This window comes from Mercenaria mercenaria, chromosome 6 (assembly GCF_021730395.1).
Source record: "Mercenaria mercenaria strain notata chromosome 6, MADL_Memer_1, whole genome shotgun sequence".
NCBI lineage: Eukaryota > Metazoa > Mollusca > Bivalvia > Venerida > Veneridae > Mercenaria > Mercenaria mercenaria.
Genome location: NC_069366.1, coordinates 49,240,125 through 49,267,964, shown reverse-complemented (window position 1 = coordinate 49,267,964; position 27,840 = coordinate 49,240,125). Strand labels below are relative to the sequence as shown.

The 27,840-nt window shown below is 36.2% G+C and overlaps 1 protein-coding gene across 21 annotated transcripts; it reads left to right on the top strand.

Annotated features, from left to right (window-relative positions):
* The first annotated feature begins 111 nt into the window (after positions 1-111).
* On the top strand, positions 112-27,540 carry LOC123548951 (putative per-hexamer repeat protein 5). Of its 21 annotated transcripts, none has more exons than XM_053545851.1 (23): positions 112-267; positions 8,683-8,794; positions 9,782-9,975; positions 12,040-12,165; positions 12,359-12,508; positions 13,414-13,530; positions 14,476-14,646; positions 14,956-15,069; positions 15,361-15,454; positions 15,560-15,585; positions 16,535-16,648; positions 16,937-17,146; positions 18,721-18,792; positions 18,998-19,111; positions 20,507-20,602; positions 21,685-21,816; positions 22,617-22,700; positions 23,148-23,267; positions 23,501-23,647; positions 24,291-24,401; positions 24,748-24,871; positions 25,274-25,385; positions 27,360-27,540. In XM_053545851.1, exons 1-22 carry the CDS (start codon positions 183-185, stop codon positions 25,308-25,310), a joined length of 2,550 nt encoding a protein of 849 aa, XP_053401826.1. In that variant the 5' UTR covers positions 112-182; the 3' UTR covers positions 25,311-25,385; positions 27,360-27,540. The 21 variants fall into 21 exon arrangements, with proteins under 21 accessions (XP_053401826.1, XP_053401823.1, XP_053401824.1 ...); XM_053545848.1 differs by having other exon boundaries at positions 15,361-15,585; positions 23,501-23,546; positions 23,577-23,647; XM_053545849.1 differs by having other exon boundaries at positions 15,361-15,585; positions 23,501-23,589; positions 23,632-23,647.
* Positions 27,541-27,840: the final 300 nt, after the last annotated feature.

Sequence of the window (27,840 nt, the reverse complement as noted above, 5' to 3'; positions counted from 1 at the left end):
ATTCAGGCATTCGTTTATGGTTCTACATGCATTATCTTCGCAATTGTCACCTTATCTCTGTCCTTTCAACAGCTGGTAAAGGGCAGCTGTCAAAACCTTATAAACTATAGTCCCCTTGTTTATCTCTCACTTTCGTTGGCAGTCCTATACCTTTCGATCAGTTTCGGTAGGACGGCCTTACAATGAAGACGTTTATAACCGTATTGCTCTGTATTGGATTGGTGGCCGTCTCGGCAAAGAGTTTGAAGTCGGAGAAAAGGGCGGCAGGTTAGTTTTTAATATATAAGATATAATCAATTGATCATTTTTGATATTAGTTTAAAATACTATGTAATCCATAGAATATTTGTTAAAACAAAGACGACGAGTTCTCGGATCAAAGTTTCGAAATTTTGTTAAGCGTAAACTTGGTGTGTTTTTTCTTGCTACATCTTTCAGTTCATATATTTCTGTATGTCATAGTTATGTTCGAGACATTGTTAGTGGCTAGCAAGCTAAATGAATGTCATTTTCTTTCTGAATTGGTTGTTTAATTAAGGCCCTTTCATAGCCCATTGAAACTCTGTTAGAGTTGGGTGGAGGTGGGCAATAAATCTAAATTTTTATATGATATATATCAAAAATTCGAGTCATATTTTTTATCTAACTTGAGTTTCATATTTGATACGGCTTCAGTTTATCTCTTGTAAACGACAAATTTTAGGATTTAAAGCCCCTCGATGCACCTATTAAGAGATTCACCCGTTGAAAAAAGAGATCGCTTTCTATGAACAATATTCAATATCCTGATGTGTTAAGATGGAATCAAAAGAAAGAATTTCGTTTAGTTTATAGGAAGAGAACCTTTCGACACGAAACTGTAGCACTGGCTCCATATCTCTTTTTTTTTATAAGAATAATGATTTTAATTATATATGCGGTTTGAATGTGGTTTCTGTTTTCTTTTCAAGATATAAAGAGTTGAATCTAATTCGCCCGCAGGTAATATCAGTTGTATTTAACATCTGCATTTCTTGTAGAGGAAACACCACAAATTTTCTGAAAACAAAAATTTTAGTTAATACAGTTACATGGATTTTTTAAAGCCGGATGTGTGCCTGAAAATGAAAATAATATTTTGAAGATGTTGCCTGACATTGAATTTAGTTCTAAACAGAATCGATAATTCAGTCAAGTTTAACATCTTTTATTCTGGTGTATCCCTCATCCTAAATCTCTATGTTTTTTTTTACAATTTTTTACTTTATTTTTGGTGTTATCGCTTGTCATTTACACCTAAAGAGGGAAGGGGGCGTTGAATTCTTCATGTGATGAAGCTATCCGACTGGCTTACGGAAGGTCGGTGGTTCTACCCAGGTGCCCACTCGTGATGAAATAATGCACAGAGGGGCACCTGGGGTCTTCCTCCACTATCAAAGCTGAAAAGTCGTCATATGACCTATAATTGTGTCGGTGCGATGTTAAACCCAACGAAATAAATAAACATACATAAAGGTGCCATACCAGAGGAAAAATCAAAAACTTTTTGAAGTTTCTCTACAGGCTTTAAAAATATAGTTAAATCTATAAACATGTCAAAATCTTATTTTGTATTATAGTTATGTGTGCATGAAAGTACTGACAAAACTCTGTATTGAGTAATTGAACTTAAAATGTCAACAGAACCTATATAAGATATCCTTATCAGAAGTCCGCAGAGTGACCTGGTAAGCACAAGATTAATCTCAACCTGCTGACAACCCATTTTCAGTGCAATTCTGAAATAGTCGTCTACTTTTAGCTCACCTGAGCACAAAGTGCTCGGGTGAGCTATTGTGATCGCTCATCGTCCGGCGTCCGTCCGTCCGTCCGGAGCATGTCCGTCCACGCTTTCGTTTAAACAATATCTCCTCCTAAACCACCAAACCAAGTTTGATGAAACTTCACAGGGATGTTTCTTTGATGGTCTTCTTAAAAAAAGTGTTCAAAGAATTGAATTCAATACATAACTCTGGTTGCCATGCCAACCGAAAGGAAAAACTTTAAAAGTCTTCTTGTCCAAAACCACAGGTCCTAGGGCTTTAATATTTGGTATGTAGCATCATCTAGCGGTCATCTACCAAGATGGTTCGAATTATTTCTCTAGGGTCAAATATGGCGCCGCCCTGGTGTCACGTGTTTTATATAGACTTATAAAGGGAAAAATTTTGAAAAGCTTCTTGTCCAAAACCACAAGTTCTAGGACTTTGATATTTGGTATGTAGCATCATCTAGCGGTCATCTACCAAGATTGTTCGAATTATTTCTCTAGGGTCAAATATGGCGCCGCCCTGGTGTCACGTGTTTTATATAGACTTATATAGGGAAAAACTTTGAAAAGCTTCTTGTCCAAAACCACAAGTCCTAGGACTTTGATATTTGGTATGCAGCATTATCTAGTAGTCCTCTACCTATACCATAGGGTAAAATATGGCCCGTCCTCGGGGTTTTATGATTTATATAGACTTATATAGGGAAAACTTTGAAAATCTTCTTCAGGGCTTTTTTGATATGTGGTATGTAGCATCGTGTAGTAGTCCTATACCAAGATTGTTCAAATTATCCCCTGGGGTTAAAACTGGCCCTGTCATGGGGGCATATGGTTTAAATAGACCTATATAGGGGAAACACTTGTTAAAAAAATATTTTATAAACCATAAGGCCCAGAGCTTAGATATTTAAGATGCGGCATGCTCAAGTGGTTCTCTACCAAGATTGCTCAAATCATGACCCTGGGCTCAATATATGCCACACCCAGGAGGTTCCTTGTTTTACATTGACTTATTAAGGAAAAATCTTTTTAAAATATACTTGTCCAGAACCATAAGACCAAGACCTTATATATTTGGTATTTAGTATTGTCTATTGATCAACTATCAAATTTGTTCAAATCATGCCCCGGAGGTCAAAATTGACTGCGCCCCAGGGTCAACAGCTTTTACATTGGCTTATACAGGGAAAACCTTTAAAAGATCATTTTCGGAAACCATAAAGCCCTTAGCGTATATATTTGGTATATGGCATTGAAGTTACAGCTTAGAAATTTGGACTACGTGTATAATATTTGATGCAGATTTCAGTGCTTATCTTGAATAGTCTTAACCATGACCTATTGACCTACTTTCTTGTTTTTGAAGTTACAGCATAGAAATTTGGACTACATGTATAACATCTGATACAGATTTCAATACTCATCTTTAAGTATTCTTAACCCTGACCACCTGTATAATGTTTGATATAGATTTCAATACATGTGTAGTCTTAATCCTGACCTACTAACCTACTTTCTTGTTTTTGAATGTACAGCATAGAAATTTGGACCACATGTATGACTTTTGATACAGATTTCAATACTCATCTTTAATATTCTTAACCCAAACCTACTGACGTCCAGCAAAGAGATTTGGACCACCTGTATATTTTTTAACATATTTTAGTAGTTTTTATCTTGAATATTCTTTACCGTGACCTACTCTTCTAGTATTTTTGTTTGTCAAAGGAATTTGTTCAAGAAAGCAACTAAACTTATGTGAGCGATATAGGGCCATGATGGCCCTCTTGTTTTCTTATCTTTCTGAATTTTTCGCTAGGAAGTATAAAAATGTCTTTCCATATATTTCCAGTTGTTGTTGTTGTTTTTTTTTTCGTAAATCAGTGACTGGGCTTTTTATTCGATAATTTAGTATTCCGTAATTATGATGTGACGTCTGTCGTCACTTAGACTGTTTCGAGTCAAATATACAATCTTGTGTAGTGATCTATGCCATAGTTGAAGCAGTCAAGTAGCTTTACAAAATTGGCATTTTTATGGAATCTTAAAGAAAACGATGGGTATCAATTCCTTAAACTCTGCGAACCTTAAACTGGTGCATGAAAATTTCCACAGAACAACCTTAGGTACATCAAAAGCATTACAAGAAATGAGCCGCGCCATGGGAAAACAAACATAGTGGCTTTGCGACCAGCATGGATCCAGACCAGCCTGCGCATCCGCGCAGTCTGGTCAGGATCCATGTTGTTCGCTTACAGTTTCTCTAATTCCAATAGGCTTTGAAAGCGAACAGCATGGAGCCTGACCAGACTGCGCGGATGCGCAGGCCGGTCTGGATTCATGCTGGTCGCAAAGCCACTATGTTGGTTTTCCCTTGGCATGGCTCAAATGTAAAAGAATGTTTTGACAATACTGATATATAAACTAAGCAATCAATAGACAGACCCCTCTTCTTCATTTACAAAATTTACGTATTTGTTTCAAAATTGTTTCGAAGAAGTCACATTATTTTCCAAATAAATGCCTTGTTGCGTTTTAATTTATAAGCCATCTAAGTCGAATTAAGTTAAAACAACATAGCCATGTTTAGTGATTTCATTATCCATGTAATGGATATAACATATGATAACCCCCCACGTAAATGTTTGTTTAAGGCTGAAGCCATATGAAAATACCAGCAATTTTCAAAAGAAAAACGTCTCATTAGCTTTTGATGATACGGAATGTCTCAAAGCATGTTTGATTCGCATACCCAATACTTGATGAACTGATATGCCAATATTGCAAAGGATCTGTCATTCTGCTATAGTTGACGGCAGACATGTACAATTCATTTCAAACCTGTGTAAAACAACTTTGGAAGGTGATATATGAAGGTAATTAATAATATAACGATCAGTTACGGTTATTACAATCATTCGGTCAGAGTGGCAAAAATTTTGCAATATATTCTAAAATAAAAAATGATTTCAAGGCAAATACGTATAAAATTCGTGCTCTACAAGTATTTATTGTTGTAATATCCACCCCAACTATATATGAGCCGTGCCATGAGAAAATCAACATAGTGGGTTTGCGACCAGCATGGATCCAGACCAGCCTGCGCATCCGCGCAGTCTGGTCAGGATCCATACTGTTCGCTTTTAAAACCTACTGCAATTAGAGAAACCGTTAGCGAACAGCATGGATCCTGACCAGACTGCGCGGATGCGCAGGCTGGTCTGGATCCATGCTGGTCGCAAACCCACTATGTTGATTTTCTCATGGCACGGCTCATATACCATGTAATGTATAATGCCGTTTAATTTATCGATGTTTTTTTTTCTTTATTTTGTCTAACGTTTATGTCACAATAATAATGTTAAGATTACGTTACAGAGAGCTGATAAAACACTTTTCACGTGCTGTATTAAGATAAAGACTCAAAAACCAAAATGTTAAGTGAAAATTGAACAAAGAATGAACTATTAAATTCTCCTGAAGATTTTACATAAGCATATGATAATATCAAGTTTACCAATCTATAATTAATAATTGATGAAATGTAAATAAATATCTATATTCGTATCCAACTTTGTATATTTTTTAGCTTTTTCTAAATGTTTATTGGCTTAGCTGAGTTTTGCTCCTTAATATAGCTCTCATTAAAGGTAAGAATTTGTTTTAAGTACCTTTTCAGTATAAAAAGACGAGAACTTTACCGGAGACATAAATTTGTTGACCACGCTTTAATTTTATTTTTCATCCTATTTTGCCAGTTTTACCATTGTGTGTATGCTGTATGTGCATATTTTATGGTGCCGAACAAACTTGGTCGTTTGCCGCGTTTTGATGCAGTTATGTTGCATTCTGTTGTGCTAATTTCGGCATGCGCACGTTCTATTATTATTGCCAAAAAGGTTTTGCCATTGATTGCGCTTTGATGCATTTTAGCTATTGCATATGTGCTGTATACGCACGTTCTTCAATTATAGCGGAAAGCTTTTGCCGTTGACTGCGCTTTAATGCAATTTTGTTGCATATTGTTTTGCTAATTTTGGCGTTGTGTGTATGCTGTGCACACATTTTATGTTTGCGCAAGAACTTTTGCTTTTGATAAATATTGTTTACCGCTTTTGCTGAATTCTGTTGCTTATTGCTGCTTCATGCCGCTTGTCTAATTTAACAGGGGATGAACCGTTCACACTGACATTTGGAAATACCGGAGGGGGATCTGGAGGTACACTACTAACTAACATTTTACCGAAAAATTCGGATATAACGAAGGCAATGATTACGAGTAGAAAGTGTTCTGGGCAACATTTTGCCTTTACTTCTATATAAAACACATTTGGTATTTAAAAAAAATAGTCCATTTAAGACAAGTAGTGTGTATTTTCATTAGGTTTCGTTATATCCGAGTTTTACTGGTTGTTGTAATAATTTAGTCAAAATCAAAAGAAATATTTTACTCACAGTTTGCCTCGTGGTGTTACAGAAAATGGCGTCATTTTTGTTCTACAGCTAAAAATGTCCACACTATGTACGTTGGTTGTTGTGGTTATATTTTGTGCGTGTGAAACCAATGACAATAATATAATCTGGTGGTGTTTTTTTTTGTGTTGTTATGTATATATAAATGTTAACTTATTTTGTTGTCTTGTTTTTGTTGTTGTCGCTGTTGCACAGTTTGGCCTTATTATTGATGTAGCTGTTTTCCCATTTTTTGCTGCTTTTGGTTTTGTTGTTTGTCTTGCTTTCCTGTTACAGGAATAGTCTATGGTACTTTATACAATTTGTAATTACAACAAAATTAGATCTATCGTTTTTAAGTATTTTAAGTGTTCGTGGTCTGAGCCACAAAGCGTGACGGAAGTTAGTACACAGAAATCGAAAGTCCAACATGCATGCCATACAGCTAGTTAACAGTATGAGTTATATATTCGCTTTTCTGCTTTTGCTGTAAACAGATAACTTTCCAGACAGCCATAACCACAAATTACAGAAAATGCTGAGGATTCGGTAAAAGACGAATAAGTCTCCAGTGCCTTACTGCTGTCAGACCACAATGACGTCGGATGGACTGGAAGAATTCGAAAATACCGCCGACGGATATAACTGCTTTTTTGCTTTTGCTGTGAATAGATTATTCAAAGACGATGGTGGTCAATATCACTAAAATCGGACAGATGCGGATAACTTTGGCCCCGAAAAAAATACACAATGTGTTCCATGTGGTAAAGTTATATATGTCAAACTTTACCTTTAGCCGTAATATTTTGCGTGATGAAATACGTTTTTTTTTTTAGATAACCGTTCACACGTTGTCAATCCATTAAGGATACCTCGTGGCGCAATTTACCGTGCCTAGTACCTCGGCGCGTAGAAACTGGAGTCTCGCAACTAAAATAAGTGAGTTCTCATGAAACAGAAACATTGCTGTTGTTTGACAGTAAATACGCGGGATTGTTGCTTCACGGAATTTGCTGTATATATTTATTATGAATACATTCCCTAAAATGAAACTTTAATGAGTAAAAATTCTATGAAATGAAGAGATCAATGAGTTATATTTTCATCAAGGATATAGATGCCAACATCGTCTTTCTTGTACATTTATATATACTTAACATGTAAGTGGGGTCTCCGTGGACGAGTGGTTAAGGTCGCTGGCTTCGAATCGCCCTTCCCGTGATGAAATAATGCACGGAGAGGCACCTGGGGTCTTCCTCCACCATCCAAGCTGGAAAGTCGCCATATGATTTATAATGTGTGGGTGCGACGATAACCCCAACAAAAACAAAACAAAAACTTAAGTGGTAATATTTATTACACGTGCTGTCATTTGAACAGTTACAGCAACACGTAGATCGAATTCAAATGAAATGTCAATGGATCCGGGGTCCTTTAAAACTATTGCATCGGAGTCCTGTAAGCGTAGTTATGACTTGTATTCTTGAAATTGCATTAATTCCCGAGTTTTCTTCTCTCAGCACTAGGGCTATACTCGTGTTGTGAACTATCTGTATTTCCAGTTTTACTTTCCGGTTGTTTATGCAGCCGTGGTTGAAAACTGTTACTGAAGCAAAGATTTTGCGAATTAGAAAATCTAGAGGATTTTAAGATATATTTCTCTGTCTTGTGAACGCATTTATTATGGAGTTATAGCCCTTTAAATGTCAAAAGAATATACTGTTGGTTAGATATGAGTCAAATTTCATACTCCTCAATGATAAGAAGTAGAATCTTACAGGGTTATGGTTGAATGATTTTTCACTGGGTCATAGTCTTCTCTATTCTTGTCAGGATTAAACGTGTGGGGTTTTTTTTTTTGTTTTGTATTCATATAATTAGAGTAATAAAACATGAAAACATCCAAATAGCTTAACTAGATATATTTATCAATTTATTATTTTTACTATCAAAACCAGTACTGCTCCAGGAGCGAGCATCTATTACAACTTATCACTTTTCGAGTCAAAATTATAAAAGTATACAAAGTGAAAATAGTGACCTTTCATAGCGAATGAAAGGTGGTAAACCTTTAACCCTTGTTTATTGAAATATTTCGAGTGACATCCATTATAACGTTTATTTTGAGCTGCGAAGCTTCTGTGCCCAGCGCTCCGCGGTACTAGGCACGGTAAAATGCACAATGAGGTATCCTTTACGGATATTCACCGAGCTACAGTGCAACCTGTCTAAAGCGAACGCTGCTGGACAGATAAAAATGTGCTCGTTGTAGAGAGGTTGCTGCTCTGGTCACGTTAGCCAACGAAAAATGTAATCAAATGGAAAATAACATGTCTGTCTTTGCAGAAGAATGTATTCTCTTCGCAACCATCATTAACAAAGGTTATTAAATTGATATAACAAACGTCAAGATAGTAGTTCATTTTTCGTCGGATTTTTAGGTTGTACCTACAAAGGTCACACATATCAGCAAGGAGAGGCGTGGCAAGACGGGTGCTTGTATAACTGTATCTGTGAAAACGGTGCTGCCGGAAAGTATAAGTGCACTGATCGGTAAGTACAGGGTGTTTCATAATATCGGTAACCACTTCCCTTTAAAAAATGGTTTGATTAGTGACATAGAAAACAGAGAGTAATATAAACAAGACATGTTGATATTATAAAATCGCTTAATGACAGATTTTTTTTTAATCGATTTCACAGTTGATGTATTGTATGAAGTTCTTCTGACGGTGCCTACAAAGGATTACTGCTGTACAAATATCAACATGATAAAACCATTTAGCAGTTATACTTATTAAACATGTTAAGTTTCATGTATCTTTACATTGCTCATTTGTGAGCGCCATATTGGGGGAGGGGGAATTTAAGAAAGCTATCTAAATGTCGTCTTTTTACAGAATGTAGCTATCATGACGAATATTATGTTGCATTTTTAGATTTATTTTAAGATTGGAATTGATTTGTAAGGGTAACACTATTATGAAACACCCTATATGAAGATCAAAATTAAGTAAATGCGAACCAGTGAATTTTATATCAAGTCCATTGTCATAATTATGCTGTGGCTTTTCTTTCAAATTTATATCGCAATCGAAATACTTGCAACAGGTACTGCATCAGTATGTGGTCGTGTCGAACACGCAACACTGTTTTCCAGTTTGGTACTATAATGCTCATAATGGCCTAGGAATGGTAGTATTTTCGATTAATGTCGTATGACAGGTTGTAGATCTATAACCGGGCTATTGTGAAAACACGTTTATTGACATTTTACATTGTCATGAAATCACATACACTGTACATGTCGATGAAATAACTAGCCGGGAAAATAAAACACCAAGCTGTTGTACCCTTACTGATTTTTGTCGCGGTGAAAAATAAAATGCTGTGTAATAGGTAATACGGGAAAAAAATGTATTGATCGGTCAGGTCCTACTCAAATGATGAGCATGCTGGTGTTAAAATGCAAGGACATTGAATGTAAAAAGCGTTTTGAAAGACTCGCCGGAAATTCATGTGACATTTATCATTGTCTAGTTGTCCATCGTATGGAACTCTTCCACCAGTGTGTGCACTGGTGAAGCAACCAGGTCAGTGTTGTTCTGAACCCCAGTGTAACTTCCAAAGCAGTGGTGGTGGCACATCTTCCGGCTCCGGTGGAACGATGACCGGAAGTGGTACAATGACAGGTACAGGTACCGGTACGGCAACCGGAACAATGACAGGATCAGGTATAAATCTTAGACATCCGAACCTTACGTTCTGCTTTTATCCTTTGATGTCCACGGCGCACGTCCAACGCAATTTTCCAGAGCATTATGGAGGAAAGAGAAATATACCTGCGAGATAACTTTTGAGGTTCCATTGGCTTTGCCTGTTTTTCAGCTACATCCCGCAAATCACTGTTTATATAACGGCATGACAGAAAACTTAAGTGGTGGTTTCAAAATACCCGGCGCTTCGTCGTTGCGTTTACTTAAAGCCTTGGTATGCACTTTTTATTCATTGTTGAACTTTTTGATACAGCTTTATGTGTGTAACTGCACTTCTGTTTCTTTCAGCATGTAATGTGTTTTGAGTCTCGTTTTAATTCTTATGTGATGAATATGCATTGCTTCAGAATAATGTGAATATATATTTGTTAATGTATTCATATTATGAATATGTATTGTTTCACTGTCATATGCTGAATCTGCATTGTTCAGTTGCGATAATTATGCATTGTTTCAATATAATGCAATGAATATTCATGTTTCTTTTTTCAATATAATGTGATTAATATGAATTAAGTCAATGTAATGTGATGAATTTATTTCCTTGCTTTACATGTATTTAATAAAATAAATATACATAGTAGCTCCTCATAAATTTACTGTGATAATTTTGGACTAATATAAGTTGCTAGTGTAATGAATATTCATTTTACCGAATTTAATGACATGAATATGTATAAGTCTTATCTCGAGTGATATGTGTCTATCCTGCTACCTTCGGTTATTTGATTTCTGTTGCTCTGTGTGACCATGTTTATTTTCAAAGGTTAACTCGGCTTAAATTAAAGATCACCTCAATAAGCTCCAAAAGATATATGGCTAGACGTAAAAGCCATTCTAATGAAACTTTCACCAATTTCAAATTGACAAGTAGATCCGTGATTGTTCACAATTTTGATAACAGCAAACTTTCTTCGATTACTATAGACCGTAAATTTCAAATCTTACATTGTGCACGAGTTTTCTGAGCATTTGCGGTGAAACGTTCAATAACTCTGTATGTTTATTGTTGGTGGCGGTGTGTTTAATGTTAAGCCTTAATCACGTATATTGCCACTGCGATTTGCATTTAGTTGAAAAAAAAACGACAAAAGTCAGAAAAAAAAATGAAAAGAAAAAAGAAAGTTTGACATTTTTTCACTGTTGCTGTGCAAAAACAAATACTTAGTAGGAGTTGATAAGAGCTATCCAGAAAGTAATTAGTATACCGTGTTTATTGTAAGTTTAACATATGATATCATCATTTTATAGATCTTTTTTTTTAATTACATGTTTCAATAATAATTATCAATTTACTTATACCAGTTTGGTTAAGTTTTGGTTTGTATTTTAAATTTCTCGATTTGAGCTGGCAGAATGTACATAATTATGAATCCAAGACTGCTATGCATAGATCTATTAGATACGGATAAGAAACGTGACGAGCTAAGAGTTACTTGATGACGCAAGACTGATATATTATGGCAACCTTTAAATTTGTGAAAAAATACCTGAATTTTATAATCATATCAATCCATTAGAATGTATTCTGTTTTCATTTTTCTGTTCAAATTTTTAATGTAATAATAGCTTTCCGTGTGTTTCAGTCTATTGTGTCTGTGATTGTGCAACATGTTTATATATGAATATAATATAATATGATATATAAAATAATATGTTATATAATATAATATGATATAATATAATATGATATGATATGATATTATTCTTTAATTTTGTCCCATGGATGCAATAAGCGTGTATACTTCGAATAACTTTTCCTCTTACACCAGTTTGAGAATAAATGCCAACCAGTTTTCAGGTATATAATGACTGGATAAAAAAAAACTGAAGGCCAGTCTCTAAACACCAGCGCATGATTGGTTGTTCCAAATCACAAATTTGAAACTGACCCATGACAAGGCTTCGTTCTTTGACTGGTCTCCAGACCAAGTTTTATAACGTAGGACCCTTATTGTGTATTTGTTGACAAGCTCACCGTAAAGCACAAGCATAAGGCAGAATTACATGTGTATTTTACAGGTACAATGACCGGCGGAACGAGTGGTGTTTGTGTTGACAAGCTGACCAACTGTCAGTCATACACTAAGGCTGTATGCTCTAATCATGACTACGCTCAATGGGTACAGGACAACTGCTGCGCTTTCTGTAAGTTATTTACTTATTTTCAACAATTTCTGTGCTTCCAAAGGATAGATAAGATATGATAGGTTATAATTTCAATATTTTCACATTTTGACACGGGTAAGGCGAATGTCTAAGTAAACATGCACTTTCAGTTACACATTTAGGCCACATAAAAATTTATAAAATAAATCATAATTTGTTATCGCGTATTTAGGTAATGGCGGAACTGGTGGTGTGATGACTGGAGGCACAATGACCGGAGGCACAATGACCGGTGGCGGCACTATGACCGGTGGCGGTACAGTGACCGGAGGAGGTACTATGACCGGAGGCGGTACCATGACAGGTGGAACAATGACAGGATGTATGTTTAGTTTTAAATATTCACGTACATCGTTCATTCTCGTTAAATTTGAAGTTTAAACAGTGCGTGTTCATATCTAGAAATAGTCTTTGTCTCCTTAATGTCTTCTGATAACCTAATGCACGATGCTATTGGTTCATAACTAGAGTGACCGTCACGTGACTTCTCTAGCCTCATTTTCTGCTGCGATAAACTTCAACTAGCAAACATTAGGCCTAAATATGGACAATATCGGACAAATATGGTTTTCAATATTGGTCCGATGCCAGGCTGATGTAATTCCGATATGCCGGTTAGCTAGTGATGTTTGGTATTGGCGTAATGTTGGACCAATATTTTTAGGTTACTAGCTTTGTATCGGGAAATATGCACGAGTTCTTCAGCGGTAGGAGCGCAATATATTCTTTCGCTGAAGAACGAGTTAATATTTCCCGATGCAAAGATAATAACATTTTTATTACATGTATACGCATCTACACGTGTAAATATTATGTAAATATCATAAATATGTTCAATAGCCTGAATAGGATTGACAATACTGAACTAAATAGAGAAAAAGTAGTGCAACAAACACACACTGAATTAGTCACGCACCCGATATGAAATTCAGGCGTCAGTGTATGGAAAAATGTTGACGTTTCCGGTACCAGTGTAACTTAACGGGGAATAGAAACGAGTATGTAATAATAACAGATATCGGTTTCCCGATGTTAGTTTTGTCTTTATTCCCAACCGTTTACTTTCGTCTTGGCTACAGATAATCCACTAAAACAATATAAAAGGAACTACTTCTGGTACAGAAGATATTATATAATAGAAAGTATGTATAAAAAGTTTGAGAACATTAACAAGATGGCGCCTTCTAACATGGCGGCTCAAAATTAGTCTATATTTTTGTGATGCAGCATGCCAAGACGCCATCCCGAACTGTAAGGACTACACAGCGGCCGTATGTACCGATTCCTCATACACCAGCTGGGTCACTAAAAACTGTCCAAGATTCTGCAATAGATGTGGTTCAGGTAAAACAAAAATGTACCCATGTTATTTAAGGACGGACATCAAGTTGTAAAGGATACCCAAGTCTAAAAGCGTCTCTTAGTTCCTATCAGGTCTGATGTAAAGCGCCGACATGGGCTCTTGATATAAAGTCTCAGAAAGATCTCTTAGCCGGAGAAGACTGACTTTTAACCACTGGATCATATATCCGCTCAGTTAATTCATATAATCTGTTAGCTCTAAAAAGAACTCTGTAAAACTTTGTTATTTGTTTCAAAATTCAATACCGATTTCACTTAAGCTCAGGTATACGACAAGCAGAGAGAGCTTTTTTCACTAATGTGTTCATGGGCGTTTGCGTCCACGTCCTGATTTAGTTACGGTTTCGTATGTAAGCTGGTATCTCAGAAGTCACCTGTGGGAGTGTGTCGGATCTCCACACACTTGTTCACTGTGATGATCTGACACAAAAGTTATGTTGTCTTTTACTAAGTTATGCATCCTTTTGACGTTTCGTGTTCATTCATTAAATTTAGTGATAAGGATTTTATAGTCCTCCGACAGCTCTTGATATATGTAGTGCTGCTGCTGATTATTAAGGTGTCATTCTGAAATTTATTTTTAAGTACATAGATTGTAATATTTACAAACTTTAATGGCTTTTGATAAATAACCTAACATTTTATTAAAGTTTCCTAATAATATATGTGGAATACTGCATACCTCATTTTTCAGCACGATATTCACTAAGAGTTCAAATATGAAAATTATACATTTGTTGTTTTTTAAAATGTATCTATGTTCAAAGACAAAGAAAGGAGGTGGAACCGTAGCAGTATCCTCATGGATGAGAATGAGCAAATGTTTACATATGTTTGTCTGCTGTTTGTCTATAATCCTGCTCATTTCATATGAATTTTGCAACGTGTACCGGAACTACCGGTACCGAATAACGGGATTATATCCAGGTGGCACTGGCACAGTGACTGATACAGGGGGAACAGGAGTAGTGACTGGTACAGGGGGAACAGGAGTAGTCCCCGGAAGTGGAGGAATCGTGACTGGCACAGGTGGAACAGGAGTTGTCCCCGGAAGTGGAGGAACTTTGACCGGAACTGGAGGAACTATGACAGGAGGAGGTTGTAGGCCTAATAGCGCAATATCATAAGATTTTTATGGAGTTTCAAGTGTCTTTAAACTGAATCTTTGTCAAAAACATTCTTATTTCTATGACCGCAGTGAGTCAGAGACTGATATCGATTTCGAAGGCGTCTTAGATACCAAACAATAAATTAAAACAATTTTGTGATCAGTAAAACCGTACTGAGTCTCTCAGTATAAGTACGTAGAAACTTTAACTAACATAACGATCACCAAATAAGTGTCATAAATTCGGATACATGCGTATTTTACCTCTGTTGAACACGTAAACTTTTTTTTAAATATAGTTTGTGCTGACACACAGTCGAACTGTAACACTTACGATCGTACCATTTGTACTGATGCTCACTACCATGATTGGGTTAATCAAAACTGTAGAAAATGGTGTGGAAAATGTGGAGGTAGCACTTATGCTATTTCTGTTATATTTTTTTTTTCTATTTCTTTACTATGTTTACAATTCAGTTCATCTGAAAACAACGGCTCATTATTTTATCGAATCTAAGCCTCATTTTCATACTTTTGTTGGTCTTCCTGTTTTAGTTATTGTATGTCTATAATAAATTTTGGTCAAAATCACCGTTTGGTATATATACTTATACGAGCATATTAACACACTCACCGTCTAAAGTCTCATTTGTCAACAGACAACAACATACGTTTGTAATTTTTCGAATCATCATCCCTAACAGGATCTGGAACCTACATTGTTCCTGGAACAGATGGTACCGGAACAGGTGGTACCGGAACTGGTGGTACAGGATCTGGAACCTACATTGTTCCTGGTACAGTTGATACCGGAACAGGTGGTCCCGGAACAGTTGGTCCCGGAACTGGTGGTACAGGATCTGGAACCTACATTGTTCCTGGAACAGGTGGTACCGGAACTGGCGTAGTTCCAGGCGGAACTGGAACAGGTATAAACTCCGTCCAAACAGGCATATCCCGGCAGAGCGGAAAGCCCTATATACATGGATGCTATAAATGACCTGAAAACAGCTTGCATCGACACTACAGCTTGCACACTTCAATACCAGCTTGTGTAGGCATTAAGCTTTCACCAACGCTTCTCGCAACCGCAGCCATTAGCTATATATACCGACAAATAAAGCTTTCGCCGATGCTGACTTTCTTCGAATATTTCAGCTTTTGGGGGACACGTACATGTCTTCCTGTGTTGCGCTTTAGTTTTTTCTGTGAGGGCCGTCACGTATTCTGTTACAGCCTATACGGTCTAACCCATTTGTATATGTTGTAATGTTATGTTTGAATGTATTTGATTTTATGAATCGTTGTGCATACATGTATATCGAGGGTTCAACGCAATAAGGACGTATCTACATATAATAACTATATGTAGATACGCCCTTATTGCGTTGAACCCTCGATATGCAAAACGACATATTTCATCAGCCTTCAGCTTACAGAAAACAAAGAAATTTGATGAAAATGGAGCTTTTGCGATGTTTCTATTTAGAGCTTTTTCACGTTTTGCACTGTGAAGTTACTCCAGGTGGCTTAATCAAGTGCTTGCCAAAGTAATGCTTTCTCTTTGATTTCAGCTTTATCGGACGAGGGAGCCTATTTTTTGTATCCCTGTTTTACTGTATATGGTTGTATTAAATTAACAAAGAATGTAATTATAGATAGACTTTATTTTACAAACCATCAGACTTTTTTTTACAAACACAGGATATTAAAACAGCTCGTGAAAAAACAATTTTGTGATCAGTAAAACCGTACTGAGTCTCTCAGTATAAGTACATAGAAACTTTAACAAACATAACGATCACCAAATAAGTGTCATAAATTCGGATACATGCGTATTTTACCTCTGTTGAACATGTAAACTTTTTTTAAATATAGTTTGTGCTGACACACAGTCGAACTGTAACACTTACGATCGTACCATTTGTACTGATGCTCACTACCATGATTGGGTCAATCAAAACTGTAGAAAATGGTGTGGAAAATGTGGAGGTAGCACTTATGCTATTTCTGTTATCTTTTTTTCTATTTCTTTACTATGTTTACAATTCAGTTCATCTGAAAACAACGGCTCATTATTTTATCGAATCTAAGCCTCATTCTCATACTTTTGTTGGTCTTCCTGTTTTAGTTATTGTATGTCTATAATAAATTTTGGTCAAAATCACCGTTTGGTATATATACTTATACGAGCATATTAACACACTCACCGTCTAAAGTCTCATTTGTCAACAGACAACAACATACGTTTGTAATTTTTCGAATCATCATCCCTAACAGGATCTGGAACCTACATTGTTCCTGGAACAGGTGGTACCGGAACAGGTGGTACCGGAACTGGTGGTACAGGATCTGGAACCTACATTGTTCCTGGTACAGGTGGTACCGGAACAGGTGGTATCGGAACTGGTGGTACAGGATCTACAACCACCATTGTTCCTGGTACAGGTGGTACCGGAACTGGCGTAGTTCTAGGCGGAACTGGAACAGGTATAAACTCCGTCCAAACAGGCATATCCTGGCAGAGCGGAAAGCCCTATATACATGGAAGCTATAAATGACCTGAAAACAGCTTGCATCGACACTACAGCTTGCAACTTCAATACCAGCTTGTGTAGGCATTAAGCTTTCACCAACGCTTCTCGCAACCGCAGCCATTAGCTATATATACCGACAAATAAAGCTTTCGCCGATGCTGACTTTCTTCGAATATTTCAGCTTTTGGGAGACACGTACATGTCTTCCTGTGTTGCGCTTTAGCTTGTTCTGTGAGGGCCGTCACGTATTTTGTTACAGCCTATACGGTCTAACCCATTTGTATATGTTGTAATGTTATGTTTGAATGTATTTGATTTTATGAATCGTTGTGCATACATGTATATGCAAAACGACATATTTCATCAGCCTTCAGCTTACAGAAAACAAAGAAATTTGATGAAAACGGAGCTTTTGCGATGTTTCTATTTAGAGCTTTTTCACGTTTTGCACTGTGAAGTTACTCGAGGTGGCTTAATCAAATGCTTACAAAAGTAATGCTTTCTCTTTGATTTCAGCTTGATCGGACGAGGGAGCCTATTTTTTGTACCCCTGTTTTACTGTATATGGTTGTATTAAATTAACAAAGAATGTAATTATAGATAGACTTTATTTTACAAACCATCAGACTTTTGTTTACAAACACAGGATATTAAAACAGCTCGTGAAAATATTAATATTTTTGTATGAGATATACTGGGACTCAAACACTGACTTGCTTGTTATTGCTAATTGCATATATATCAAATATCATCAAAACTCTTCTACATGAAACTGTGAAAGAATGAAAACAACGAGCAGTAAGATTTTGAGACAATAGTTTTGATGATAATGTAATTTGATGACCATTACAATTTTACCTGTTACCAGAAAACTTCTTACAAGAAAGGCACTCATACATTGAATCACAATCATTCTACCTTATAACATCAATAAAAGTAATAGTATCATGGGAGACATCTTGTTTTTTACCTTCGCTGTGTGTCTGTCCGCCTGATCGCCCGTCTTTAGCTTGTTTCGCTCGGAGTACTAATTGTGGAGTTATAGCTCTTTAAATGTCAAAAGAAAACATGTTTAGATTTCATCTTGTATTATTGGTTAGATATGAGTCAAATTTCATACTCCTGAATGATAATTAGTAGAATCTTACAGGGCTTTCACTGGGTCATGGTCTTCTCTATTCTCACTTGTCAAGATTAAATGGGTTGGGGTCGTGCGGTTGTGTGTGTGTTGTTGTTGTTGTTTTTTTGTTGTTGTTGTTTTGGTTTTGTATTTATTATCGATCTAGAGTAATACATCATGAAACCATTCACCTAGTTTAACTAGTTTAATGCTATATTTAGGTCAGTAAAACTGTTACACATACGGAAAAGTTTTGTTTTCGCTTAAAACTTTTATTCTAATCGGATACTCTCTGTCCAAAAAAAAAAAGTTTTGTTACACATTATAATCAACTCTCCTGGATCAGCTTGTAATTTTTCTGCTTTAACTTATGCCGAAACGTGATTTTGAAAACATCTTAATATCAGGAACTGGAACTATGACAGGTGGAACTGGAACCGGAACAATGCCTGGTGGAACTATGACTGGCGGAACCGGAGGTATGAGTCAGAACCATACAGGTTGAATTAAAATATTGAAAAATAAATAATAAAAAAATAAGAAAATAATAAAATTGTCCTAATAATATATCAGACATGAATAATAATAATAATTTGTAGAAAGTAATACCCTTCGACTGTAAACGAAAAACGTATTGTTAAAATGTTTGTCATAAATATTCAACTCTTAAGGCTTTTTATTTAGGAAATTGCGCTGATAAGCTTCCAAACTGTGCTGATTACACACAGGCCACGTGTACAAATCCAGACTACGCCACGTGGGTTTTGAACAACTGTGCACACTATTGTAATAAATGTGGTAAGAAAAAATCTTTTTTTTTTTTTTTTTTTTTTTTTTTTTAGGTTTCAAGTATCTATTTTGGAAATAGATTTTAGATTTGCGTGCTTTGTTAAAAGTTAGATTACCGCGCATCTGAACTCAAAACCGTGTTTGATTTGCCAACAAACAACGCAAAACTAAAATCTATTTCCATTCTAACACGTTCGAATTACACCAGGAAGGGATACTAATCTGGTTTAAATACGAGGTGGTAAACCGGAATTTTGCGAAACGTGTTCTAATCGACAAGACAATACACGGTAAAATCCTTTTTTGTTTATATAAAAGAAAATCTTAAAAGTATTAGAATTGTGAATAGAGATGTATTGCTATACAGCCTTTGTTGTTGCAGATCAGTTGTTCTTTTACCAGCGCCCGAACTTAAAAAGCTTTCCGTCAAATCTCCAAAATGTGATTGGTTGTTTCTGGTAACAGTTTTACAATTGACCAATGACAATGCTTCATTCTGAGACTGCTGTCAAAATCTATTTTTTAGCCTTGGAAACCAGGACTTTTTCATATTGTTCTAGTGAAATCATTGAAGATATGATTAACAAAAACTTAGAAAGTACTTACAGTTTTTTCTAGAACTGTATGTATCTAACATTAACGGACATCAACGTTATTTAGATCGTTCAATACTTGAACTAGCTTATTGCCAAGACTCTGAAGCTGAATTAATAAGTATTTTAGAAATGTTCATATGTAACAAACTTAAATTCTACATATGCATTGAATATTACGGGCCTCCGTAAGCAAATGATAAATTTCCATTGACTTTGGGACTAACTTGTGATGTAGAATTCCGTCCAGAGGCAGTGTTACTTAAAACCTAAGAAAATGAATTAAAGTCAGATGTGATTTGAGTGCGGTTTATGGTAAAAAAATATATAATATGGCAAATATAAGCCTCAGCAAGAAAAAGTCGTCATAAATTATGTCGCGACGGCTTTTTTAAAGAAAATTTGGCTCGCTGGCATACGTCACTGAAAAGCCGTAAAACCTTAAAAATTGATTTTATCAAACTGAAACTGGTAATTTTTTATGCGTTTAGGTTACTGGTACAATTTAAGTGAAAATACCACTTTTAGAGTATAGAAAGTTTCCCGGACTGATTACCCCAAACAGGAATTGACTACCCAGCTTTACATGTGAAGTAGTCCAAAATTTTCCGTGCTATTACATGTTCACGTGAACCAATTCGACGTTCCTCGGTCGTAAATATAGCTCAATATGGACATGGATGTCTGCAAAAACTGAAGAATTTAAGGCTGCAATAGCATACGGAAATTACGTAACTTCGCCAATTATTATTTTCGCATCTACCAGGATTTTATACCCCTTGTACAATGTGATTTTTTATTGAAAACACAGGTGGCACAATGACTGGCACAGGCACGGGAACAATGACCGGAACAGGTACGGGAACAATGACCGGAACAGGTACGGGAACAATGACTGGTGGAACGAGTAAATGAGACTTTATTCTTTCGATAACAAACCTATGCATTTGTTTTATTTGCTATAAATATTGCTTGGCATTCGCATGTAGAAAATTGAGAAAATTTGTCGAACCAGATTATCATTGCAGAATTGAAATGATAACGAAACATCGGCTTGAAAAAAAGGAATAGCACAGTTCTGTGCATCAGCTTTCGGCTGTATTTCAAAGCCTGTTTGTGCTTTTTAGCTTAGCTTAAAACCCTCCACTGTATTAGTATATTTCACTGTCGTGTGGCTGGAATATACTAAAGGGTCATTTCGACATTCCATTGCTTCTGAAAGTTTATAATGCAACATCTACGTCATCACAAAACCAAGTCGAAGACGGCACCAGCACTGCTTTTAAAATCAAATCTTTTGGAGCAGACGCTTAGTAAAAGTGACTATTATCTGTTATTTGTGTATATCAATTTGCTTTACAGGATTTCTACAAAGTTGCGCTTTGCCTGCTTAAGCTTCGTTATACATGTATACTACTCAGCAAAACTTAATAATTGAGCCGTGCCATGGGAAAACCAACATAGTGGGTGTGCGACCAGCATGGATCCAGACCAGCCTGCGCATCCGCGCAGTCTGGTCAGGATCCATGCTGTTCGCTACTAGTTTCTCCAATTCCAATAGGCTTTAAAAGCGAACAGCATGGAGCCTGACCAGACTGCGCGGATGCGCAGGCTGGTCTGGATCCATGCTGGTCGCACACCCACTATGTTGGTTTTCCCATGGCACGGCTCATATCTTATTACAAATACCTCTCCTTCAGACATAACTTCGGCGTTTAATATACCTTTATCATTGATAAACGAAGAAAACGTCTCTTATTTGGCGTATATAATTTTGATGAATTGATCTGACAGAATTTAACGGTATTCAAACGACATGCAGTCAGCTTTTCAAAATTTCGAATCACATTATCAAGGGGGTGGGGTGGAGATGGGGTGTGTGGGGGAATGGAAACCGAACCAGGTCTAAAAGCAGAATCGAGCAAAATAACTCTCAGAATGAAGAGAACATTATGTTTGCTGGGTAGTGATGCTTAAAATCCCCGACAGGTGGCGCCTCTGCCACATTTTGTATGGACAAGAAGAACGACTGCAAAACTTATGACCCCACTATGTGCACAGACTCGAAATATCACGCATGGGCAAAAGAAAATTGCGCAAAGACTTGTAACATGTGCGGAGGTAGGTTTTTTGCGTGAAATCTACTGTAATGATTTTGAATTGTGGGTTTTTGCTAACAATAAATCATTGGATGTACCTACCCAGGATGAAAAAACTAAACCTGCCAAAAAAGCAGCAAGAAATATACCTATTCACAATCATCTTGCCAATGGGTACTTTTTCTCTTGATGACGCGGCAGTGAATTTTGTTTTATTTTTCAGGAAATGCTCTGTTGGTAAAAATGCATATGTATCATCTAAATCAGGATATTATTTTTGAAATAAGGCAATCTTCAAGCACATCAACACATATTACTCTAATGCGAGATCACTTTAAATGTTCTATTTGCGACTGAGGGCCTCTCGCTGCTTAAAAATAGTCATTATTATCATAATAATAATTATAATAATAATAATAATAATGATAATAATAAGTAGTAGTAGTAGCCGTAGTAGTAGTAGTAGTAGTGTTATTAATACGCATTCAATTTAAACAGTCAGAAATCCTGCGAGTTACTCCTCTCTATCCGTTGTAAGATTAGTTATTATATATTATTTCATCCGATCAGATTCTTTGAGATCACTTGAAGCAAGTCTCAACTCTCCATACTTTATCTTATTATATTATCAAAAATGTTACCAAATTCGTCGCAGAAGGCATGCATACAAATCTGCATATCCAGTATCGTACCAGTATGTTGGTGAATAATATTTGAGTGTTTTTGTTCTCGTCCATATATCATGTTTATCCTTTATACAAATGTTTCTGTTTGTGAGTTACTCCTATCTTCACTGATTTTGTATCTTCTGTTACATAATAGGCGGAACCGGAACTGGTACTATGACAGGCGGAACCGGAACTGGTACGATGACAGGCGGAACCGGAAGCGGTACAATGACCGGAAGTAAGGCTTCTGCTAAGGTTACAGGCTGTATAAATGAACAAGTTCAAACAGTTCTTAACTGCTGATTTTCTTCTAGATATTGTTGTTTTAGTGATATTGTTCGGGGGGGATGGGGAATAAACCTTAAATGTCCTGTTTAAATAGATTTATATTCATGCTGCTGAACTGTATAACTGTCCCCGCATTGTATCAACTAAGTCCCAATACCATATATTTTCGTGTAAAATCATATCGAGAGGGACATCAAAAGTATTTGTAACTGAAAATTACTGAAAATGTTGTTTAAATGTCTGAATGGGTCATACTTATTATGTGAAATGAAGCCAGTCATATGTTGTACGCAGATTTCTCTTTTACATTGATATTCCCGCATGCAACAGTTCAAACCTTTTGTCACAAGGTATCGTCATAACAATATATATATATCTTTCTTATCCTGAATTACAGCCTGCGCCGACGCTGTACAAAACTGTGCCATGTTGAATCAGGCATCTCACATCTGTTCAGATGCTGGTGCTCAAGTGTACGCCAAACAGAACTGTGCAAGAACATGTGGCCTTTGTGGATGTAAGTATGAAGTTTAGATACATCGCAGGCATGTAAAATGTGACCTTCAGACAGGTAGGCCTACTGATAAAAATGAATGTGTCTGTTCTTCAAGATTTGTTGTCGTGGCTATAATCCATTTCTATACGGTATAGTTTATAATGTTTACTGATTTTAAAATCAATAAAGACTTTTCATTCGGAAAACTTAAAAAAATAAATTAATTATGATATCTAACTGAAATGCTCTTTCAGCAATGACCGGTGGAACGGGAACCATGACAGGAACCGGAACGGGAACTATGACAGGAACTGGAATTGGGACGGGAACCATGACAGGAACTGGAACTGGGACGGGAACCATGACAGGAACTGGAACAGGAACCATGACAGGAAGCGGATGTGAGTAGATCAATTTAACCTTATGCTGATATATCACGTGACGTAAATGATAATATCTAAACATGTTTTCAAATCTAATGTACAACTACTCGATAATGCGTGTCGATCTATTTTCCTTAATTTTATGAGCATTAAAAATATTTCCATTGATTTCAGTTCTCGTAACTGTGGAAATTCAGTTTCAAAGAACACACGTTTGAATTCAGTCATTCAAAATACAGTGAAACCTGGTATTGTAGAACAACAACATGTTTTCTCTACAAATATGGTTTACATTTGTATTCAGTAACTGCATAAGACATGCAAATGCAAATTCGGAATAATCAAGTAGCCAAGCCTCAGAGGCCAGGGATTAGTATACGTCTTAAATCATCGGACTAGTTGATAGTAGTAATTATGCATTAATTTGCATAATGCGTACAAAAATGACGGCTCCCAAAGTAAGTTTGTTGGGGCATTCATTTTGTAATCCTATTCAAGAGAGGAAACAAACAAAAAATTCGTCGAGCATTTTTATTCGTTTTCTGTACTTTTATAAATTCATGTGTGTAGTATATCATTGAATAATCTGTAAAAAATGGTTTACCGTATGCATTTGTCCCATTTCTTACACTATTTATATGTCATTTTATTTTTATTTCAGCATGCAGTGACGTCATTGCAAATTGTAACACTTACGATCCGTCCGTCTGTACAAGCGCTGACTATAAACAGTGGGCTTCACAGAATTGTGCCGCAACATGTCATTTGTGCTGTACGAATTATATTTCAAGTGTCAAGCGTCAATATAATCGATAGCATTACGTTTTAATTTCCTTAATAGTCGGAAAAGCTCGTTTTTATATCATACACAAATAACTTACCAAACGAGCCGAGATTTAAAACCTCTGCGATACATGTACTGATAAAAATTTCCTATTCTCATAAATAGTAAAATAAAAGTTAATCAGTTGGAACTGCGGTTCTGCAGACCTTACACGTGGTTTCAATACGTAGTAGGAAGAACACAATTTACCAAACACTGCGGTACTACTTAGATATCACACACCCATTTAAGTGAACATTTTAGATAATCATGGAACTTTTCATATGTTTTACAGCGAGCAGCATGAGCGGAGGAGGTACTATGACCGGCGGTATCGTTACCGGAACTGGTGGCGTTATGACCGGAACCGGAACCGGAAATGGCGGAGCTATGACAGGCTATGACAGGTTCTTCGTCTGGTAGGTTATATTATATAAATTCACTTCCTGCTTTATTTCATATACACAATTAAAAATTGAGTGAGACCTCATTTTCAATACTAAAAGCTAAAACCTGGAAATTCACAATGAAAGTGGTCTAGATCTGTTCTCAGTACAATAAGGAATAAATCCAAGCTAAAGATATATAACTACTGCATCCTAATATGTCTCATTATACCATACTTCATCAACAAGATGGAACTACATTTTGGACTTCTTCACATGTAACACGGAGTAGTCACTTCCTGTTTGGTGGTGTAGGTCCACATTTTAATAAATAATGTGCATTATAGTACGAATAAGTGAACATTTAAAAATACTTGTACTTCTCATCATAATAAGAACGGAACAAACAATAACTGATTTGTCTGCCTAATTTAGGGTGTGTCTACAACTCGCATTTGTATCAACAAGGTGAATCGTGGAAGGACGGTTGTAAATTCAACTGTCAATGTGTCGATGGATCTACAGGAAAATACCAGTGTTCCCAGTTGTAAGTCGATTAAACTTTAGATGTTAAATTTCCTTAATTCCCACCTGTAAGTCAAATGAATTTTTCATGCTCTAATATAATCTGTAAGTCGAATAACATTTACAGATCCCAGCTGTAAGTCAAATAACATTTAAAAAGAAAAGACGTGTGATCCAAGATGTACGTTAAACAGATTTTAAAGTAACAATTCCAGTGCTCCCAGCTGTACGTAAAATAATATTTACAAAGAAACTTCCTGTGTTCCCATCTGTAAGTCAAATAGCTTTTAGAAAGATGTGGGGCAAATGGCATTTAAAAAGAAAATTCCTGTCCTCCCAGATTAAATCAGATATTATTTAGAAAGAAACATCATTTAGAAGGAATATTCTTGTGCTCCAAATTGTAAGTCAACAAACAGTTAGAAAGAAAACCCGTGTGCTCCCAACTATCAGTTAAACATTAGAAAGCAAATTCTCATTCTCCCAGCTGTTAGTCAAATAACAGTTACTAAGAACTTTTTGTGCTCCTGAAGGTGTCAGTCAAAACACCTTTGAGTGAAAAATGCCTGTGCTTCCAGAGTTATGTAAAGAATTTTTGTGCTCGAAGCTGTAGGTCGAATAACATTTACAAAGAAAATGCTAGAAAACGAGGTTGATGTGTTGGCATTCAGTAAAATAATACAAAGGCTGTGAGTTAAAAGCTTTTTGCAGTTACAAAGATATAAAGAAAACTCCCATGATTCCAGCTGTAAGATTTTGTATTTCCAACGAAAGTTCCCGTGCTTTTAACAGTAAGGGGTTTTTTAAAAAAAAAAAAATAACTTTGCTATTAAATCTGTTACGTTTTGTATTATAAAGTTTTGCGTTTGCAAAGCAATTTCCTGTGCTCCCAGTTTTAAGACGTAATATGTAGACTGGAAGTTCATATATGATCCCAGCTTTAAGGTTTTTGCATTTGCAAAAGATGTTCCTGTCGTCCTAGTTGTAAGTCAATGTATTTTGAAGGAATGCTCCCAGCTGTACTGTTTTGCATTTACCAAGGATGTTTCTGTCGTCTTAGTTGTAAGTCAATGTATTTTGAAGGAATGTTCCAATGTTCCCAGCAGTAAGGTTTTGCGTTTACCAAGGATGTTTCTGTCTATCAAAGATGTTTCTGTCGTCTTAGTTGTAAGTCAATGTATTTTGAAGGAATGTTCCAATGCTCAAGGTTGTAAGGTTTTGCGTTTGAAGGAAAGTTAATGTGGCCCAAGTTGTAAGCCATTCTATTCACAAGGAACGTTTTAATTCTTGCGTTCCAGGGATTGTTCATGTGGTCAAGTTATTGGTCATTACATGTATATTCACAAGGAACGTTTTAATGTTCCCTTTTTTTTTTGCGTTTCAAGGAAAGTTCATGTGTGAAATTTTAAGTCATTATATTTACAAGGAACGTTCTACTGATCCCTTTCCTGGAATGTTCCTGTGCTCAAGACTCCTAGCTTTAGGTCAATGCATTAATTTGTCTTAATTAACCTTTACCCTGCCAAATTTCTAAAACCGACCGGTCTATTATTCAATTTGGGAACTACCACTTATTATTCAAAAGGGTGTTCACTGAAAATTTACTGACTGAATAGCGAACAGTGCAGACCATGACTTGCAGGCTGATCTTGGTCTGCACTGGTCGCAAAGGCAAAATCACTTGCCGCCAGCAGGCTTAAGGATAACCAAGTACAGTCGTAGGCATTGCATTAACAAAGAAAATATTAAAAGTCGTAATTATAAACCAATGCATTCATAAAGAAATTACCAGTGTTCACAGCGTTTCATTTAATACAATTTGCGACAGTCTATGAATCAATAAATAAAAATGAAAAATTATATCATATTCACTGCCATTCAAGTGTGTCTAGTGATATTAAAAATACCAGACTATGCTATTTTATACGGCATTTAAATCGTGTTAAATCGTGTTAAATTCCACCAAGAACAAAACTTTTATTATTTCCAATTACAGGTGTGTACAGTGGCAGCTACCTTCTCAGTGTCACATGAGCCCACCAGCCCCAGGAAAATGCTGTCAGACTCCATCTTGTCCAGCAGGCTTCAACATTCAGTATCCACAGGGCTATACTGAACAATAGAATAGCATGTTATTCCTTGTGACTAAATATATTTCAATAAAATTAGAAATTGTTTCACGTTTTTATGACTTTCTATCCAGAGTCGGTAAAAAAAAATAATACGCCCAGAAAGAACAAAAAACCTACTTGCGCTGGTTATGGCACACTTGGGAAATGTAAACCAGTTTCTCTTGACCTCTGTCCGTCACATCAAACACCTCCACAACTGAGATAATGACGTTGGGGATTCAGTATTAGTACATACGTTTCTATAAAGTTAAAACTCTGTAACTTAGTGAAAATGATGTCACAGAAGTATGAGTTTGAGTCCCACATTTGCCATACGTGTTTTTGGATAATTGATTTAACATGAAT

Coding starts and splice junctions, on each gene's coding strand:
- LOC123548951 (XM_053545845.1), top strand. CDS start 183: ATGAAGACGTTTATAACCGTATTGCTCTGTATTGGATTGGTGGCCGTC. Junction 14,647..14,955: donor AGGAACTATGACAGGAGGAG/GTTGTAGGCCTA, acceptor TTTTAAATATAG/TTTGTGCTGACACACAGTCG. Junction 17,147..18,720: donor TCTAGGCGGAACTGGAACAG/GTATAAACTCCG, acceptor TCTTAATATCAG/GAACTGGAACTATGACAGGT.